We start from the raw sequence: 21,090 nt of genomic DNA on the forward strand, positions 1-21,090 counted from the left end.
TCTGTCTCCTAATAATCCAAAAGGTACGGGTCAGTTGGGTTTTGTTAGTGTTTCTTTTTGCCTATGGTTTGGGGAAGACATGTGGGATTATGTAGATTCAGACAGCTGAAATTATCCTTTAGATTCACAAACCAGTTAAAGCTACACTAATAATTTTCTTTAGTTTCCTATCCACTTTTTAAAAAGTTGCCAATAGAATAATTATAAATAAAGATTAGCTAGCCATAAATATTAGTTTCAGTTCATCTGTTCATTCAACAAATAAAGTATGTATGGGCTAATGCGGTTATATACATTTATCTTCACTTAATGTGATGAACTCCAGTACTTTGGCCCCCTCATGCAAAGAGCTGACTCATTGGAAAAGACCCTGATGCTGGGAGGGATTGGGGGCAGGAGGAGAAGGAGACGACAGAGGATGAGATGGCTGGATGGCATCACTGACTCGATGGACATGGGTTTGAGTAAACTCCGGGAGTTGGTGATGTAAAGGGAGGCCTGGCGTGCTGCAGTTCATGGGGTCGCAAAGAGTCGGACACGACTGAGCGACTGAACTGAACTGAACTGAATGTGATGAGACAACAAAATCATACCGAACTGTATTTTAGATACTAAAAAACAAGTCATGGATCATAAAAATGCAACACAATACAAACACTGTGCCATTACTAATACACACTCACACACAAGGTAAGCTCATGCTTACCATGAGCTGTCCTCTTGAGTATGTTAAACAATTCTTTTTTTTTTTTCCCATTTATTTTTATTAGTTGGAGGCTAATTACTTTACAATATTGTAGTGGCTTTTGCCATACATTGACATGAATCAGCCATGGATTTACATGTTAAACTATTCTTGAGTCATGTTTCCAAACTAGCTTTGGGTTGACTGTAACTGTTTTTTATCATTCCAGAGTGAAGATAATAGCTTTATTTCCTAGCACTTACACCTCCTTATATATTATACAAACTGTAACTGTACAGCTTTTTAGACCCTAATCTTCAGCATTCAGAATAGAATATAGAGAATTCTTATATCCTTAGTTCTTTGATTAAGAAATATAGAAAATCTAGGTATAGTGCAATCAAAAGATAGAACCAAGAAACAGTATTGCCTATAAATCCTCATTTACTCTTAACTTACATATAAAATTGTTTCTCCATCATTCACTGTCTATTTCATATTTTATTTTTCAAACTGAACCACAGAAGATAAATTAGAACTACCACTGATAACTATTTTCTAACTGACTTTAATATACTTAGCAATTCTGTGCTACTGATATGCAGTTATGTGTTCCTTAGAGTCAACTATCTTTTCCAGAATATATACTTTGTATTTCTCTTTAAAGTAGGAAAAAGATTCTATTTTTACTTAAGCTATCTACTTTTAATTGCAATTTTTGAGATTACTGAAGATTCATATACAATTATAAAAAGTAATACAGAGCCCCCTGTACATGGAGCCATTCCTCCAAATGGTAGGTAACTAGTTTGCAAAACTATAGTATAATATCATAGTCAGGATACTGATGATATAACCCACCAATATTATTCCAATCTTCTCAGTTTCAGTATACTCATTTGTCTGTGCATCTGTGTACAGTAAATTCTATATAATGTTATTACCTGTATAGGCTCATGTTATCTACCACCACAGGCAAAAGACTGAAGAGTTCCTACACCACAAGGATCACTCATGTTGTCCTGTTATAGTTACCACCTACCCATCCTTTCCCTGGGTTCAGCTACTCTATAAGCTCTGGCATTGATTAATTTCTCAATTCTAAAACTGTGTTGTATCAAAAATGTTATGTAAATGAAATCATATGTAATCTTTGGAGATTCGCTTTTGTCACGCAGCATAATTCTCTGGAGATTCATTCAAGTTTCTGTGTGTATTGCAGTTTATTCCTTTTTATTAATAAGTAGTATTCTATGGTTTGTATGCACCCCAGTTAATCCATTTACTTGCTGAAGGACATTTGGGCTGATTCCAGTTTTGGAATATTAAAAATAAAGACATTATGAACATGTAATTAGTTTTCATTTCTTTTGGATAAATAATCAAAAGAGTGTAACTACTGGAGGTTATGGTCATTTCATGTTTAGCTTCATAAGAAACTGCCTATAATACTTCACATTCCCACCAAAAACATGAGTGATCCTGTTTCTCCACACTGTTGCCAGTTTTTTGTGCTGCCATTATTTTTTATTTTAGCCATTCTGTTGGTAGTGTGTTACCTCCGTAAGGTTTGAATTTGCATTTCCGTTTTGCTGCTGTTCAGTTGTTATGTTATGTCCGGCTCTTTGCATTTCCCTAGAGATGTTGAATATCTTTTCCTGCATTTATTTGGTATCTGTATATGCTCTTAGATGGAATGCTTTTGTCTTTTGCCTACTGTCTAAATGGACTGTTTGGGTTTTCTATTACTGTGCTTCGAGATGTCTTTATGTATTCTAAATACTAGTCCTGTCAGATATGTGCTTTCCAAATAATTTCTCCCAGTCTGCAGCTTCTCTTTTTATCTTCCTCACTTTGGCTTTCAAAGGACAAATGTTTTAAAAATTATGTTGAGATACAACTTGTCAATTTTTCCCTTTGTGGACTGTACTTTTTGGTATCAAATCTAAGAATTAATTGCCTAACTCTGTATCTACAAAATTTTTGCCTACATTTTTTTCTAAAAGTTTATAACTTTACATTTTATGTTTAAGTCTATGATCCACTTTCAGCTAATTTTGTACAAGCTGTGAGGTTTAAGTAGAGGTTCATTTTTGTAAATATGAATACCCAACTGTTTAACATCATTTGTTGAAAAGACCATCCTTCTTGTATTGAACTGCACTGTGCAATTCTAAAAAATCAGCTGGGCTATCTGTGTGGATTTATTTCTGGGTTTTCTATTATGTTCCACTGATCTATTGCTTATTCTTCCAATATCAGAAAGCCTTGATTATTGTAAGTATATAATAAGTCTTGAAATCAACTAGACAGATTTCTCCTACTTTATTCTTTTTCCAAAATTCTTTTAGCTATTCTAGCTATTTTATGTTATTTAGAATGAGGTTGAAAAAGTTTGTCAGATTCTGAAAGGAATTCATTAAAATTACACAATTTGGGAGAGAACTCACATCTTCAACATGTGAATCTTTCAATCAATGAACAGAGTGTCTCTTCATTTAAATATTATTCTCAGAATTTATAGTTTCCAACACATAGGTCCAGACCATATTTTATTAGATTTACACCTAAGGGTTTTTTTCACCCCACAACTGTAAATAGTATTGTATTTTTAATTTCACTTTCCACATGTTCTTTGCTAATATTTTGAAACACAACTGATTTGTGTTCGCTTATCTTATATCCGGCTACCTTCTAAAATCGCTTTTTAGTTTTCCAGGGTTTTGCTTTGTTTTGGCAAATACCTTGGGGTTTTCTAACCAAAAAAAAAAAAAGTTATTTAAAAAGGGGGAACAATTTTATTTCTTCCTTTAATTGGTATACCTTTTATTTGTTCTTCTTGCCTTATTGTATTGGCTGTGACTTCCAGTACTGGAATGAATTAAGAGCAGACATGCTTGCCGAGATAACCTTGATCTTTTAGGCAGAAAACATTCAGTCTTTCACCACGAAGTATGATGTTAGCTGAAGGTTTTTGAATGTGTTCTTTATAAGTTTAAGAAAAATTATCCTCTATTACCAGTTTTTAGGGTTTCTATCATGAGTGGATTATTGAACTCTGTCAAGAGCTTTTTCTAAGTCAATTAATGTGATCATGCCAATTTTCCTGTCTCTGTTAATATGGTAGATTACAGTCAATGATTTTTAAAATACTGACCATCCTTGAATTCCTGGAATGAACTCTACTTCGTCATGGTATATAATTCTCCTTATATATTGCTTAGCTCTATTTAATAATATTCTGACAAGGATTTTTCCATCCATATGCATTAAGGAAACTGGCTTGGTCATAATTTGAGGGTTTTTTTGTTTGTTTAACTGCCTTTATCTGGTTTGGTATGAGGATAAGAGGAGCTTCATAAAACACATTGGGGAAGGTTCCTTCCTATTTTTTGAAAGGGGTTGTGAAGAACTGGTGCTCACTGTGCTAAAATATGTGGTACAAGTCGCCAGTGAAAACTTTACAACTTAACAGATTTTCTTAAGAGATTCTAAATTATGAATTTAATATCTTAACAGGTATGGGGCTACTAAAATTATCTAAGTCATATGAGTACTTTGTGCTTTTCAAGGCACTAGTTCAACTAAGTCATCAAATTATATGTGCAGAATTGTCCCTTATTATCCTTTTGATATCTACAAGGTTTGTAATAGTAGTAGTTTCAGTCTTAACACTGGAAATTTTTATCTTATCTTTTTCCCCTCTGTCAGTCCTGCTACAGGTTTATCAGTTGGATTGATCTTTTCAAATAACTGCTTTCATTAATTTTCTGTTTTCAATTTCACTCTTTTCTGTTTTCATTTCCGCTCTTTTATTATGTCCTTCCTTCTGCTGGCTTTGGGTTTCTTTTGCTCTTTTCCCAGGTTAGGTGGAAGCTTACATTATTAATTCATAACATTTTCTCTTTTTTCTTATGGAAGAATTTATACTAAAGGCCAGCATTTAAAGCTATAAATTTTCCTCTCCGTGGTGGCTCAAACGGTAAGAAATCTGCCTGCAATGTGGGAAACCGGGGTTCTGTCCCTGGGTTGGAAAGATTGTCTGGAGTAGGCAATGGCTACCCACTCCCGTATTCTTGCCTGGAGAATTCTATGGACAGAGGAACCATGGGATTGAGCGACTAACACTTTCCTCTCTGTAGTATTGCTTCAGCTGTGTCTCAAAACTCCTGATATGTTACACATCTGCATATCCATTAAAAAAATATATATATATATTTAATTTGCCTTGAGATTTCCTCTTTGACTCATGGATTATTTAGAAGTGCATTGTTTACTTTTCCAACATTTGGTGTTTTTCCAGTTAACTGTTACTGATTTCCAATTTGATTCCAGTGTGACAGAAAAACACTCTCTCTCTGATTTTTAACTCTTTTAAACTGAAGTCTGTGTTACGGCCCAGGATATGGTCTATCCTCACACGCAGTCCACAGGCACTTGGGAAGAACGTGTACTCTGCTGTTGTCAAGGGCACGGTTTTATATCTATTAGAGCTTGTTGGCTGATGATATTGTTAGGTTCCATATCTTTGTTAATTTTTTGTCTAGAGATTCTACCTATCAATTATTGATAAGGGCACTGAAGTCTCCAACTGTAACTGTAGATTTGTCAATTTCTCCTTTCATTTCGGACAGCTTTTGCTTCACATATTTTGCAGCTCTGTAACTTAGTCTGTACACATTTAAGATTGCTGTCTTCTTGATGGACTGACCTTTTTTTATCATTAGACAACGACCTTCTTTGTCTCTAGTAATTCTGCTTTGAAATCTGTTTTATCTCCTTTTAATATAGCCATGCCTCATTTCTCTTGATTAATGTTTACATGATACATAATTTTCAACCCTTTTATTATCAACCTGCCTATTTCAATATACTAAAAGCTGTTTTTTGTACCTAACATATTGTTGGGTCACATTTTTTAAATCTAATATGCTGATCTCTTCCTTTTACTTGGTATGTGTGTTAGTCGCTCAGTCGTGTCCAACTCTTTGCAACCCCATGGACTGTAGCTTGCCAGGCTCCTCTGCCCACGGAATTCTCCAGGCAAGAATACTGGAGTGGGTTGCCATTCCCTTTTCCAGAGGATCTTCCTGACACAGGGATCGAGTCCAGGTCTTCTGCATTGCGGGTGATTCTTTACTGTCTGAGCCACCGGGGATGCCCTTTACTTGGTACAGTCAGACTATTTACACGCAACTAAGTCTGCTATTTTAATGTTTTGGTTTGCTTTCTTTTCTGTGCTTTCCTATCGATAACTTGAAAAAAATTTTGAATTAAATTTTACTTAGATTTATTGATAGTGCTTCTGAGTGTACCAACTCTGGTAGTTGGTGATGGACAGGGAGGCCTGGTGTGCTGCGGTTCATGGGGTTGCAAAGAGTAGGACATGACTGAGAGCTGAACTGAACTGAGTGTATCTCTTTTTCAATGGCTGCTCTACATGTTACATTATATACACAAAACTTTTGGTCCATTGGTCCCATCTTTTAACTGTTCAAGTGAAGTACAGAAACCTTAACTCTGTCTTTTCACCTCTTTCAATTTTGTAATATAATTGTCTTACATAGTTCCTTTACATATATTTAGAATCCCACCAGACACTGTTATAAATTTGGTTCAAGTATCAAAGATAATTTAGAAAACTCAAGAGGAGAAGGAAAGCCTACTGTATTACCCTAAGTTTTGCCTACCATGTTCTTTCTTCATTCCTAATGTTCCAATATGCCTTCCTTTTACCATTTCCTGTTTAGAGAATTTTCTTTAGCCATTTTTTTAAGGTAGGTCTACTAGTAACAAATTTTCTCAGGATTCCCTCATCCAAGAAGGTCTTGATTTCCCCTTCATTCCTGAATAATATTTCCACTGTGTATAAAACTCTAGTTGACAGTTCTTTTCTTTCAACACTTGAAAAATGTGCTACTTCCTTCTGACTTCCATAGTTTTTGATGACAGATCTGCTTATGAGAAACCAGATTGTTTTTCCCCCATAAAAAAGGTACCTTTTCTCACTCACTGCTTCCAAGATATTTTGTTTTTCCTTTTCAAAAGTCTAATTATAATTGAACTTGATGTAAAGTTCTTTTGGCTTATCTTGTTTGTGATTTGCTCAGCTTCTTGGATCTGCAGCTTTATGCCTTTTGCCAAATTTGGGAAGTCTTTAGTCATTATTTCTTCAAGTGTTTTTTTCAGCCCTGTCTTCTTTTTCCTCTCCTTCCAGGACTCCAATGTTAGGCCTTTTGTTATAGTCCCATGGGTCCCTAAGGATTTTCACCTCCCATTGTACTTCTTCTGTTATTTAAACTGGGCAATTTGTATTGTTCTGTTGTCAGGTTCACTACAGGCTGTCTCTTCCATTCTGGTGTTGAGCCTATCCATTAACTTTATAATTTTGGTTACTGCATTTCTCAGTTCTAAATTTCCATTTCATTTTTCTTTGTATCTGCTATTTCTTCCTCAGGACTTTCTACTTTCTCATTTGTTTCAAGTGGGCTTACGAACCTGCACTGATGTGTTGATACTTCTATGATGGTTGCTTTAAAATATTTGTCAGATAATTCTAACATCTGTCCCTGCTCCCTCTGTGGCCTCCACTGACACCACAGGTAGGAGGGGGCTGCCTCCCTGTCTCGGAGGTGGGAGGTGGTAAAAGTCCTGACTCTCATCGAGGCCTCCTCTAACACCACTCCAGTGGCAAGGGAAAGGAACACCTTTTTACTATTAGGTGGGAGTGTAAGGCCAGGCTCCCCACATGGTCTCTAACAACAATTAACCACAGTAAAGGCAGTGGGGAGGCTCAGTACTGCCCAGGAGGGAAGAAACTTCTGGCTCCTAGTCAGTCTTCTCTGAAATCACCCCAGCAGGGGGCTGGAGCACCTTGTTCCAACTTCAAGACTCCCTACTCAGCCTTGGCTGACACTGGTTAGGGTCAGGGCCACAGTCTTTCTGGCGGTGTCTGGCTGCAGCACAGCAGCTACTGGCTAAGTTTTCTGCCTTGCCAGGCTGTCCTTTCCCCAGTCTTTGGGCTAGAGACAGCAGACTTATTAGTCTGTGCTATTTGCTATTTCCAGCCTGCCAGCATTTCAGCTCCAACTTTGGGATACATTAGGCAAAAAGAAAACCCAGGGAACTCACCCCATGTCATTCCTTGAGTCCTGAGGTCCCTAGTCTTTATGCCTTTTCTCCACCTTTCAGAGTCTTCTTATGCTTATTTTATATATAATGTTCAAGGTTTTCAGTTGTTTAAGCGGGAGGAATAGGGCAATGTACATCTACTCCATCATCCTGAAAGCAAAAGTCCCCACTTTTTAAACTGGTTCTCACTATGTTCAACCACACAAATTCATGGAAAAATGAGGGTAGAGTCCATGGAAGAGAGTTTTCTTTATGTGATGCTTACACATTTGGACAAATCTGGACTACTCTACCAACCAAATGAGTTATGTGACCAACCCAGCCATGTAAGAATGTCCAAATTACCTGTTAAACCAGGGTAGCACTTATGATATAAACGTGTATAAACTAAATATCTGGAACAGTTATGATTTCACAAATGCTTATGAATTTAACAATTTTCTATTCAAAACTTTAAAATGATCATTAAATTGTGTTTACTTAGGGAACAAAGGTCTTTCTCCTAATCTGATCTTTCCCAAGACACTACAAGGAACCATATAGCCAAATCCAGTTTTAGACTTTTGAACACATTTTGACATAATAAATGGATATTTAAATGTACTTACCCCAAAAGAGAATAAAACTATACTAATAAAAATGGCCTAGAATAGTACCTACCACTGAATAAGCAACTCAATAAAACTACCTATAAGAAGACAGTGTTTAAAATTTAGTATTACGTATAACACTCTCCTCTAGTTAATGTCAAACATATGAGGTTATACCATTTAGATTTTCTTAACATAATACACTCTCAAATATGCTTGGCAATAAGCAGATTCAAGGTTTCTTTGATTATAAAGTTTGGAGAGACTGATTTTATGTAGACAGTTCTAATTACCTAATAAATCAGTGAGAATCAAGTTTTTTAAAGTATTAATATAAGTTATCTTTTGGCTGATATTATTTTTTCAGGATTAATAACAAGACATGTAAAATAACAGGAAATGAGAAACATATTATTTTAGCATTGTCACTCCCTTCAACGTTACAAGGACATAAACGTTAATGTAACAAAGTAGAGATTTCCTTAAATCAGCTTAATCTAATGCAGAGCTTCACAAAATATCCTAGAATATTTTGTGAATATGTTCCTCAAAATCCTAGTGTCCTTTGAAATACTAACAGATGTCCCACAGAGAAAAGGTTGGTTAATTTCTCTATTACAGGAACACGGAGGGCATTTAAAATTAAATGTGCATTGTAAACTTCCCAAAGAGAATTACAGTTACACAGTTTCCCAATTTTATTTAATCAGGAGCCTTCTTCCAAACATCTATTAAACCTATTGGACACTAGTGCTGAACAAAACTCAATTTGAGAGATAGAATAGCAGCAGAATCGTTTACACTACTTGGCCAGATAAAGTGGAGACTAGAAACATAATAAATATTACAGTTATAACAACTAAGAAATAATTCAATAAAGAAAACATTAGGATGAAAAGCTGTTTTAAAAAACTATCAGGCAATTTTTAGCACTTATTTAAAAATTAGTCTGCTATCAATCATGCTGAAAAATAACCAAAGTTATATATAGATGTTATAATGATAAATTAACTAAGTGGCAACTCCATTCTTATTTAATTTTAAATATTACTCTCAAGTTAATTTATTTAAACATGGAGATAAAACAGCTCAGAAACTGGGTGTTGCAGATGAAGTTAAGAAGAAACAAACAAACAAAAAACCTCTTATTTTTAACAGAATTTCATACTTACTGATCTGAAATTAAATACCAAGTGTTAACCACAGTGAATACACATAACTATAGTATTGTGGCTCAGTAAACAGAATATGTAATAAGCAAAACACATAGCTATCAATGCTGTGTATGAAGGTAAGTATATGTGCGTATATATGTGTGCATGAGTCAAGTATGTTTGTATATGTATGTATAAATAGCCAACAAGGCAAATATACCAAGACCATTAGTAAGAGTAAGAAAATAAATTTTAAAAGAGTTCAACTTAAATTAAGGCCAAATATTATAATAGTCTGAACAAGATTTTATAATGTTTCTTTTAACTATTTATAATCCACATTTATACCAAATTCTTTTTAAAACACATAACACTAACAGAATACACAATGGCAAGCAGTGATATAACACTAAATTTAGATGTTATACGGTGATTTCTGCAGTTTAAGAAGTGTAGGTTTTAAGTTTGAATTCAGAAAATAAAGGGAAATCACTTACCTCTAACTAAAGTTCTCTGAAGGTAGTATCCTCCTTAGAACCCCTATCTTGGGTAGTCTCACCTGCTGTAATTTCCCTCAAGAGACTCCAGCAAAATCTAGGAAGTTTTAGGTTCCCTTCTGCAAGCCCTATTAGCGCATGTGTGTATAAACCTGCTTACATCCTGCTTCATAGCTGTAATTATCAATTCCCACTGAATAATCACCACCACCATCATCCATATATCAACGTAAGATAGAATTGGAGAATTCCATTCAGAAATGTGACTTTTTTCACTTCTCCAAAAATAGCCTCCAATTCACTTCACTGCTCTGTCTGTAACGTACTGAGGAGAGTGGTAACAATTAGCAGGCAAATAATGAAAAAGATTTAGCTATTTTTTTATAGCTGAATACTCAAGTATTATATTTGCTGAATACTCAAATATTAGATTCCAACATAACACAAATAAAACTAACTTCCTCAAAATTCAATAAATATGTGAGAAACAAATGAAACATATATATGAAAAATCTTACATAAAAAATATTTTCATAAATAAAGTAGAAAAAACAGTGTACATCACTTGGGACTACTGAACACTTTCCTAGTACATTTCCTTAAAGAAATGCCAAAGTTTTAAAATGAGTTAGGAGATAAATCACTGAAAGATAAATCTTAACAATTTTTCAGTATGTCTCTTCTACCTTAAACTGACAAAATAAAGTAAAAACAAAACAAAAATGAAAAATAAAACTAGCCACTCAAGCCAAGGCCAATCTCATATACCTAGAATGGCAGTTTACAAGGGTATTATTAAGTACTTAACAGAATTTTTCAAATCTGTTCAGGAAGCTGACTGAATCACTATATCGTACACCTGTAACTTACATAATATTGTGCAGTAACTATGCTTCAATAAAAAGAAAAACATGCACTTAAATAAAATAATGGAGCAAAGGAGGCCAAATCTTCCCCTATCTCGGAACGGCCTTTTACTTTGGATTCCCACTGACTGATCCCATAACTTCTTGCTGTTATTGCCCGACAGTGATATAAAAATAGGAGAAAAAAGCAAAGGGTATCAATTGTCCTAGAGACTACTAAATCACAGTTGAAATGCTATTTTAGAGGCTAAAGTATGAACTAGTTTTAAGAGCACTGATTTTACCTACAAGCCACCACCAGCCTGATTGCAGCATAAGTAAGATCATCATGATGAAATTTGACTTTTTCAGATAACTTAGCTGTGAAAGTTTCCCCTGACTCATAATAGATTTGAATAAATGTTTCTAAATTCTAATATTAAATGTCAATTTAACTCCTTCCATGACTCTCCTTTTGTATAAGCAATTAAATACATAAATGTAAGGCTAAAATACAATAATAAAATAACAAAAAAGCAGTTAAAACAGAGAACAAAAGGAGAGATGAGAAAATCTTATTCACCCAATTTGATGATATATAAATAATTATATATAATTCTGATTCTTCAAATTATCTGTGCTTATAAAATGCCTGGGTCATTTTAAAATTAAGTTTTAGAACAGGAATGCTTTTTCAAAAAATACAGTCTGTGTTTGTCTTAGTAACTAGAGGTTATTCTTCTCACAAAAGTATATGGAACAAAATAGTGCTCTCAAAACAAAAAAGTACTTTCCAAAAAAAAAGTAACAAGAGCAGTATTTATAGGAGATTCCCTGGCAGTCCAGCGGTTAGGACTCTGCATTCTCACTGCCAAGGGCCCAGGCTCAATCCCTGATTGGTAGAACTAAGATCACACAAGCCACCTGGCAAGGCCCCCCAAAAATAAATGTTAAAAAGTAGAATTTATAAAACAGACTGTTTATAGAGGTTTAAAAAAAGACAAGTGAAATAATCTAGTCACTTCTACAAAAGAGTAAAAGATTGAGCCATGAGGCAGTACATTTGCTTACACTTCTTCTCTTAAACATGCACTATTAGGACTCACTGAAGGGTCAAAAATCTTCTAGATCTTGCTAGTTTAAATGCAGGAATGACTAACAACCCAAGAAGGTGTATCTAGGATGATACTTACCTTAGGATATATTATATCACTGTGCTATTATGTATTCTGTGTATGGATACACAAGCAGTCAGCTGAAAGGTACACACCACACTAGCAAACGCTTGGCTGGACCCGTAAGGCCGGATGACCAATGGAATATCAAGGTACGTGTCGATTCTCCAGCCCTCATAGCCACATTCCAGACATCTCACGTAGTCCTTCAGCTTGCCTTGGTACAGTTCATTTATAAGATCAGCCTAAAAATAAGAACATTCAAATTTTTAAAGGGTTCCTTTAAAAGTAGTTAATACTTTATGCCTTTCAGAATGAGTTTCAAAAGGATACTGATTCTTACTGTTGAAGTTTTAGAAAGCTTTAAGATTTATCTAATCTAAAATTCTATAGGAAAAAAAAATAAAATCTTAACAAAGACAAAATAAGAATCTACAAAAATGAACTATTTCAATTCTCATATCACTAAAAATCCCACTATTAAAATGTTTTGTTGAAATCAGTTATCAACTAACTTTACTACTACTAAGCCCCATAATTATATTTAATTAGGATGGGAATACATCACAATCCATCATTTCAGGCATATTGATAATCACACAGCTAAATAACTGGCTCTATAGTTTTACATATACATATCACTATTTTCACAATAATATACTCTGATTTCTGAAATCATATCCTCTATCTCAAGATACAAATAAAACTTTTTTCAGTAATACACATAAAATAATTCGAAGGAAAAATATACTGTACTTTAAACGAATAGAAATTAAAAAAGAAACCTTAAACTCCATCTCCCTCAAGATATCCTCACCTAAATAGAATGAATCTCTCACCTACTCCCCAAACTTAAGTCAACTGGGGGCTACTCTGACCCAAAGGAGACAGGTAACTCCTAAGTAAGGACCCTTCATGTGAATGTCTTGCCTCAAGATTCCTGTACCAAAACCTGGGAACTCAGAAGGAATGCCCCAGCCGGTCTTAAAATTGTTGACCCACAAAGGGATGTTAATGAGGATAAAGGGTACCTTCAGACCTACGAGAAAGAAACATCCCCTAATACCATCTGCATAAGGTTACAAAAATACAACCCTACAGATTATGTAGAGAATCTAGATCACTAAATAAATGTAAATTTTTTTTCAATATTTCTTAAGTAAGAATAGGTTAAGAGAGAAATCATAGTTTGCCTCTTTCATAAATTTATACCTCTTCAAGTATTGAGGATTTATAAGCTTTCAAACTAGGATCCACCATAATTGTCTACATTAATACTATTTGTTTAATGAAGCCTTCTTCATTAACCTGCTCCAGCTATATCTGATTGTCTTCTCTGAGAGGACATTTCTAAGTGTTTCAATCCAGCATTTTTCAGAGTTTTGCTAGCAACCCACAGTAAGAAAATAATTTACACTGCAACCTAGTACATATAACTGTAACAAAAGTGGCATAAAACAATACTTACCCTTACTATATGATGCTTCTATTTTTCTATTTTATTCCTTTTTGAAAAAAAAAAAGTGCTGTGTACATTCACTAAATTAATTTCATAAATGAATGGATTGCAATCTAGTTTGAAAAACTCTAGTCCAAGCCATCAGAATAGTTCCCATCAGATAGTACATCCTCCTGGCTATCTTCCAGATGCTTCCTTTTTATCTCTAATGATCTTTTATCACTACACTTAGCATAAACCCTCCTCTGTAATGAGTCCTGAGCCTCATCCAGTTCAGCCTGAGGCCTCATTCCAGTGATACATCTAAAGTTCTCCCACTTTTAATCTGTTCCTCCTTCCACTGGATAAGAATAGGGTCAGATTAACAAGGATCCTAAGTGTGAAAGGGCTTCCCTGGTGGCTCAACTGGTCGAGAATCCGCCTGCAATGAGGGAAACCTGGATTTGATCCTTGGGTTGGAAAGATCCCCTGGAGAAACTCCAGTATTCTGGCCTGCAGAATTCCATGGACTGTACGTAGTCCTTGGGGTTGCAAAGAATCAGACATGACCAAGCAGCTCTCACTTTCACTGCGTGTGAAAAGCATAACTACAGCTCACTGGTCAAAACGAAGGTAACGCTAGGTGAGTCCACTTCACAATGCGTGCCTTATGTGTTACAGAGAAGACACCCAGTTTACTTAGCATCTATCTGAAAATGCTGTTCAAAAATCACCACCCCCCCCCCACACGAATTACACAGTTTTCAGCTAAAAAGAGACCATCTAAATCACAGGGCCCAACCTCCTTAAAGATGAGGAAAACTGTCAGTACTTTATCAATGGACTAATGCCCAAGTTTTAAAACATTCCAATAAAATAAAGTCACTTTACGGAATTAATAATTTATTAGAAAATACTCCCCTCAACTTGAGAGATAAATTACCTGTTCTGTTTGTTTCCATTTCTGTTCCAAAGCATCAAACATGACTCTGCACAGTTCTTGTACATCATGCTGCTGCCAGGCTATTTTAAGATAAAATTTAATTAAAAAGAGCTATTAACTTAGTGTAATGAAATATTAGTTTGTTGTTTAAAAGCCAATTGTCAGAAATACAGGAGTCTACACAAAATAATGCTAGATTTAAAAAGAACACAAAATATACATTAGAGTCATAAAAAGGCAATCATATGAAAAAGAACCAAGAGAGCTCAGCATTTTATAAGTAGCATATGCTTCATGGTGCTACAGTATTTGCCATTTTTATTATTTTTCACTGTAGAGTCAAGAAATACGTTAATAAAAATCTAAGCTAACACATTTAAAAAATTTTAGTTTAAGTACATAAAAATAGAGTATAATCGAACTTATTTTACAAGATGGCTTTAATGGATCAAAAACTTATGCCTCGGAGCTTAAATTTTAAAAATAAGCTATTTTTAAATACCAACCAAAAAAGCAATGAAAAGGTTTAAAGTAAAGATGTTAATGTGTTATTTATAATACAATCTCTCAGAATTCCTTTGACTACTGCAAATACTTATCATTATAAGAGAATTAGTACCCTCACTACTATCCCATCCAAAGCTCCTTGTAACATCTGTGGTTTCAATTGCTCTCTTTTTGCTGGTTTGTAACAAAACAAAAAGCCTCTGAAGTTGGTATGGGATACTTGTCACTGGATCTTCTTCAGATTCTTCAAACTCCCACCTATTGGAATGAAATGTTTGAAAATTATTCATATTCTTTAGAGCATAATTAACATTAAGACCATAACAAGTGTTAATTTTTAACTCTGGGGATTTTACGGAGCTTGGGTATTAACTGAAGCAATTAATATCTAATGAAGTATTCTAATTCATAAATTTAGAAAGTAATTTAGGTAACATGAATAAAAGGCAAAGGTTTTATTTAAGAGTAATCGCTGAACCCGAACCTGGTTAAGATTCTTGTCCCAATTATTAACTCACAGAAAATAGAGGTAACAAAATATTAAATGACACTGGCATTTGACCATCAAAATCCAAATTGTGGAAAACTACAGGACAAATGCCATCAGTTTTTGATACACATATGTATTTCCAAGGAATAAATTGCAACGTGGAAAAAGATCAAAGGGGATCAAAAATAGATTAAGTAGGTTAAAAGTTTTGTCAATTTCAATGCACAGATCTTACTTGGATCTTGATTTGAACTGTTTAAAAAAGAAATTATGAAGCAATCAGGGAAATTTTAGCAGTGACCTAAGATATAATTTACAGATGATATAATTAGGTATGTGCTTCCAAATAATCAGAATGGGGGATTATAGACAAAAAAGACTGATCATGAGTTGATAATATCCAAAGTTGGGTGATGGGTACAGAGGAATTCATTGTATCATTTCACTATTTTTATTTTAGTATGTTGGAAATTTTCCCTAATTCATGCCTACATACGTAAAGTGGTAGGTTCTTTCTGGCTGCTATATAACATGTGAAGAGAATAAACAAACGGAACCCTATCTTTCATGCTAGTGCTATGCTGTCTGTAAGTCCAGCAAAGTCCAGCCTTTTAATGGAGCCATTCCTTCTTTAGTTTTACATGATGAACTTACTCATTTTGCTCTTGAAAGTCCTCCTGTCTATAACATCCTCTTAATCTTCCCTACCTGGCCAAACCAAACCTATCTTCACGACTACCTCAAGTTCTACTTGCTCTGCTAAATAAGCCACTTCTCCAAGTTTCATTAATCTCTCTTCTCTCTAAACTCTCATGGCATTAAGCCATCCTTAAATGTTATTTCAACTACTTTAAAAAATATACATATTGCTACTGTGAAGAGATCTGTGAATTACTTAAGAACAAAGACCTTATTTCTAACTTTTTCTATCAAATACCCACATATAAACACTGGGTAGCAAATACTTGCTGAATGAAAAACATGTCAACTTTTTCAAGTAAATTCAGATGGTGAGCTTACATATGAATTTAATGGTAATATAATGTTGTTTGTAATATCAAAAGTTCCAAAAGTACTTTAGATAGTGTATTTATTTAGTACTTTATGACTATAAATATTTACAGTAATTACTGTAAGGTGTTTCTCAAAAGTAACACAAAAAGGAGGAAAAAAATCAGTCTATCTGTACTTTAAAATGTCAAAAAATAAAAGTTATGGATATTGTAAAGAAATATACAAGAGTGTATTAAATGTATTATAACAGGATACTCATAAAAACAAATGTCTGACTTTAGGGTTTATTTAAATACGGATATATACAAACGTATATACAGTCTTATATACACACACACATAAAACACAGAACAGTTGCATTTTATTTTAATTAAAAACAAAATGTGCAAGTTTAAAAAGGCAACTTTGTTTCTTAAATTGAGATGTGGAGGAAAAAAAGAATACAGGTTACAAATTCAGATTATCTCCAAAAGTAGATAACATACTTCTTCATAAAGGCATGAAAGCTAAAAGCAAGGGAAGCTTAAATATAATAATTTATCTTAAACATAAATCTTATCAATTTTATCCTGTTGCTGTCTGTACATTTCTGATTCTCTCTCCCCCCAAATTTTTCATATGCCTGCCTCTCATAAAATCATTTTTTTTCCATTTATTTTTATTAGTTGGAGGCTAATTACTTTACAATATTGTAGTGGTTTTTGCCATACATTGACATGAATCAGCCATGGATTTATATGTGTTGCCCATCCCGATCCCCCCTCCCACCTCCCTCTCCACCCGATCCCTCTGGGTCTTCCCAGTGCACCAGCCCTGAGCACTTGTCTCATGCATCCAACCTGGGCTGGTGATCTGTTTCACCCTAGATAATATAAAAATCATTTTCTTATTTACTATTCAAGGTATGTTTTAAGAAGTGAGAAATGCCCCAAACTTAACAAATAAGTGCAAGAAGGTAAATAGATTTAATTAAAAGTTGTATTTCTTTTTTCTTATTTATTTATTTTTTTTATTAGTTGGAGGCTAAATACTTCACATGTATTTCATTCTTAAATCAATTTTATTGATAGAATTTTTTTGAATACTCACTTATATAATGCATTCCTAAATTCAGGAGTCATAAAAAGTGTTTGCAAAAGGCTATTCAAATAGCAAGTCATTGCTTGGTTTACTAATCCGACATATCCTTAAAAAAACAAATATACAAACATAAATCAGCATTTATGTAAAAAAACTAACAAAAAGAAAACTTAACAAGAATTTAATACACAGTAAAAAATTAAGAGGTTAAGGTTATAATTGGAAATTATTTCAATTTTTTTCAATAATACCTAAGAAAGACATCTTTGGTCAATATATGCACTATGTAAACTTGATCTCTCAGAAAAAGTCAGAATCTCTGGACATGCTGTTATATGTCTAGAGATACACATAGATATTACATAGCATTTAATAAAATTTTAAGAGTTACATTTAATATAGTATTTTGTGACAAAAATAATCTTTGTTCCCCAAATCTAAAAGCTGTGCATTAAAATGGAAAAAGTATATACATATTCACTTTAAACATCATATACACCCAAAATATGAAGACAGTACTGAACCAGTTCACCAGGCCCAATAAACCAATTTCTACCAATAATCAATAACATAAGATAAATTCACTGTAAACAAACTCAGAGGACTTCCACTGTTGTACACACCTATGAAGTATGAAACCCTATAGATCAGCACGCCATGCAGAGAGTGACGATTGAAGTAAGAAGAGAATGCAGAGATGGAAGAAGGGATTTGAGAGAAAGGGAAAAGGAAAGGAGTAACTTAGATGCATTCAAAATTCAAATGAACTATTTAAGTACTTAACTTTATATACCTAATTAGAAATGGTTACCACTGTTGAGAATATTTTTAGAACTTCTCCTTTGAAGTAGGCTTCAGGCCCAGTTTATGAGGTATGCATACACACACACACACAAACTTATCAGCCTCATCATTTTATTATACCTCATTATGTGAGTAAAATATGGTAAACACATTGCTTAATAATTAATTTACTCCCACATTATACTGAAAAACTTAGTTATCTCAAAAAAACTTAAATCTTTTCTCAATACATGCCAAAGGCATTCACTGAAGCTCTCTGAAATACATTTTTCAGTTCTCCAAGGATTAACAAAAATATCTTTTGTTAGTAAGATAGTGGCAAACTTTGTAGACAAACGATATTGCTAACTAAGGTGATGAAAAAGATCAACAAATGCAGAATGAACTTTGGTTCAGTTATGGAAAAGAGGAACAGATTCCACACTATATGCACTTGTACAATTCTAAGAAGGGACCAAGTAGTTGCCTATCTTTTACTCTGGACTAAGGTTCAAGCTTTGATTTCTAATGCCTTCATCTTTAAGAATACTGTGAACACATGTCTATATATTTACTCTACATTGTTATTTCATTATAAACTGCTCCAATTCCTAATCAACACGCACCACCTGAGTTGTTCTTACAGCGTACTGTCCTTAATCCTTTTTAGAGCTTTTAATTCACTGTTCTTTAATTGTTTATTTATTTGTACATGTTCCCCAACAGTGAGGGGAGGGGTCAAATCTAATTTATCTCTCTATCCTACTCCTTAGCACAGCAGCAGGTACCCATGAGGGAGAAGTGAATATGACTTACAAGCAACATAAATCTATAAGCTACTTGAACTGATAATGGATTCTTTCCCACAAACAACAGCACTTTGAGTAAGGAGACACAGTTGTTCTGCACCTGATCAGCTGCCTGGGATTTCTTCTTTTCCACCTCCTTCCCCAATTCCTCAATAGTCAGGGACAACCATTCTACCGGTGGCCTTAAAAGGCAAGGTATTATCAAGGTACTACTGTCTTTTGTGTACCCTAAGATCAATCATACACCATTTATTTGTGAACTTGTTTCCCTTCCCTGGGCTTAAAAAAGAGTGGCAGGGGGAGGGGTTTAAGGGAAGGAGGGAGTAATAAGTTTTCCACTGCTCTTTATTTTACCACTAGCAATAACAATCAAATAGAAATATATAGTCTTTTGTACTTCATTTAGCACCATATTTAACAGAACGACCAGTGTGTCAAATAAAAGTACTATTATTTTCCAAAAGTATGAAGGTTTTAGTGAGATTAAAAAGATACAATGCTACAGAACTAATAGGAATCTTCTGTCATTATAAATTGTCTAAATCAAAAAATTTCAAATGGGAACTATTATCAAGTGGGCCCTCTATCTGAAATAGTCATGAGTCAATATCATAAGTCAATAAGGGAAGAAAACATAAGAACATATGCCATTCTGTATAGAAAAATAACAGAAAGCAAACACAGAAAGAAATCCTGAAGAGAACCAGTAAGAAACGAAGGAGACCTCTACGAGGCTGAATGAAGCAGAATGAAACTGGCCAACTCAAAGCAGATATAAAGAAAAGAATTGTTAAAGAAACTGGCCAAGGAAAGACATCTCAGATTTAAATGATAGAACACTTCAGTCATGTGGCTTTTAATCACCTGCGAGTCCAATCCACCTTCAATCCACTCCTTAATTTTTTAAGTGCCCCCCACTTCCAACCATCTCCCATTAACAGTAATTGGCCACCAGAAGGAATTAGCAGGCAAGGAGACAGAAAAGAATAAGTCCCCAACCTCACTGAATATGGAGAGAAGTGTTCCTGCAGTTTTGAGTGGAAATCATGAAAGCATTTTTCAATGAAAATATTTTGTGCATTTCAATAAATTCTTAAGCAAAATGCCAATTCAATAGTCACTAACAAACAGTTTTTGAACACCAATTCGTCTAGATGTATATAGACTGTTTTAATTCAGAAAGGTAGTACTCCAGAACACTGAAGGACAATGTACAAGTAGGGAAAAGAGTGGAGTAGAACTGTGTGAGGCACAATAGTTGGAAATGAAGACTATGATTACATGGCAATGTATATCAAAGTCCTATAAAAATATTTTTAGTAAATTTTAACTTAGTAACTCAATTTCTAGAAACTTACCCTAAGGAAATAATCACAGATGAAAATAAAAACTTACAATAATGTTTATTATAACATCAGGAATAATTATAGTTTAAATATCCAAATCATATAATGAAACACTACTTTTTAACCATTCAAAATCCATACTAAAATACTACTTAATAATACTGAAAAATGCTCCTCATACATTACATGAAAAATATAGATTAAAACTCTTCTCATAACAATTTCCTCATTTTCTTGAAAGCATTCAGATGAAAGAAAGAGAAGACAAAAATATGCAAAATCATTAAAGTAGTTTCTGTTGATTGTACTGTCAGAAATTTCCACTTTCATTTACGACAATGAACATTTATTATATTCATACAATCAGAGAACATTTTTTTTTTAAGTATACTTTAGTCTCCAAGAATTTACAGGCATCAGAGAGCTATACATTATTCAGTACAAAGTAGGAGTTCTGTAAATACTTCTTGCCTAAGGACTGAGTTGGTTGTCAGAATACATAGCAAAAAATTTCAAGAATCCTGACTTGTTAAATCTGGAACTTTCTCAAAGTATTTCAACTATCTTATAAAAATCTAAGGGTATTTATTTAAAACAAAATGC

At 34.0% G+C, this 21,090-nt stretch overlaps 1 protein-coding gene across 4 annotated transcripts in view; it reads right to left on the reverse strand.

Moving 5' to 3' along the window:
• Positions 1-21,090, reverse strand: part of USP47 (ubiquitin specific peptidase 47) — a 99,712-nt gene that overhangs the window by 35,416 nt on the left and 43,206 nt on the right. For all 4 annotated transcript variants that reach the window (XM_061147693.1, XM_061147703.1, XM_061147684.1 and 1 more), the window contains 4 exons: positions 17,559-17,655; positions 15,078-15,223; positions 14,459-14,538; positions 12,173-12,322 (listed from right to left, as the gene is read on the reverse strand). In XM_061147693.1, the coding sequence (XP_061003676.1) occupies positions 12,173-12,322; positions 14,459-14,538; positions 15,078-15,223; positions 17,559-17,655 (473 nt within the window). The remainder of the gene's footprint in view (positions 1-12,172; positions 12,323-14,458; positions 14,539-15,077; positions 15,224-17,558; positions 17,656-21,090) is intronic.

Source organism: Dama dama, chromosome 1 (genome assembly GCF_033118175.1).
Source record: "Dama dama isolate Ldn47 chromosome 1, ASM3311817v1, whole genome shotgun sequence".
NCBI classification, from domain to species: domain Eukaryota; kingdom Metazoa; phylum Chordata; class Mammalia; order Artiodactyla; family Cervidae; genus Dama; species Dama dama.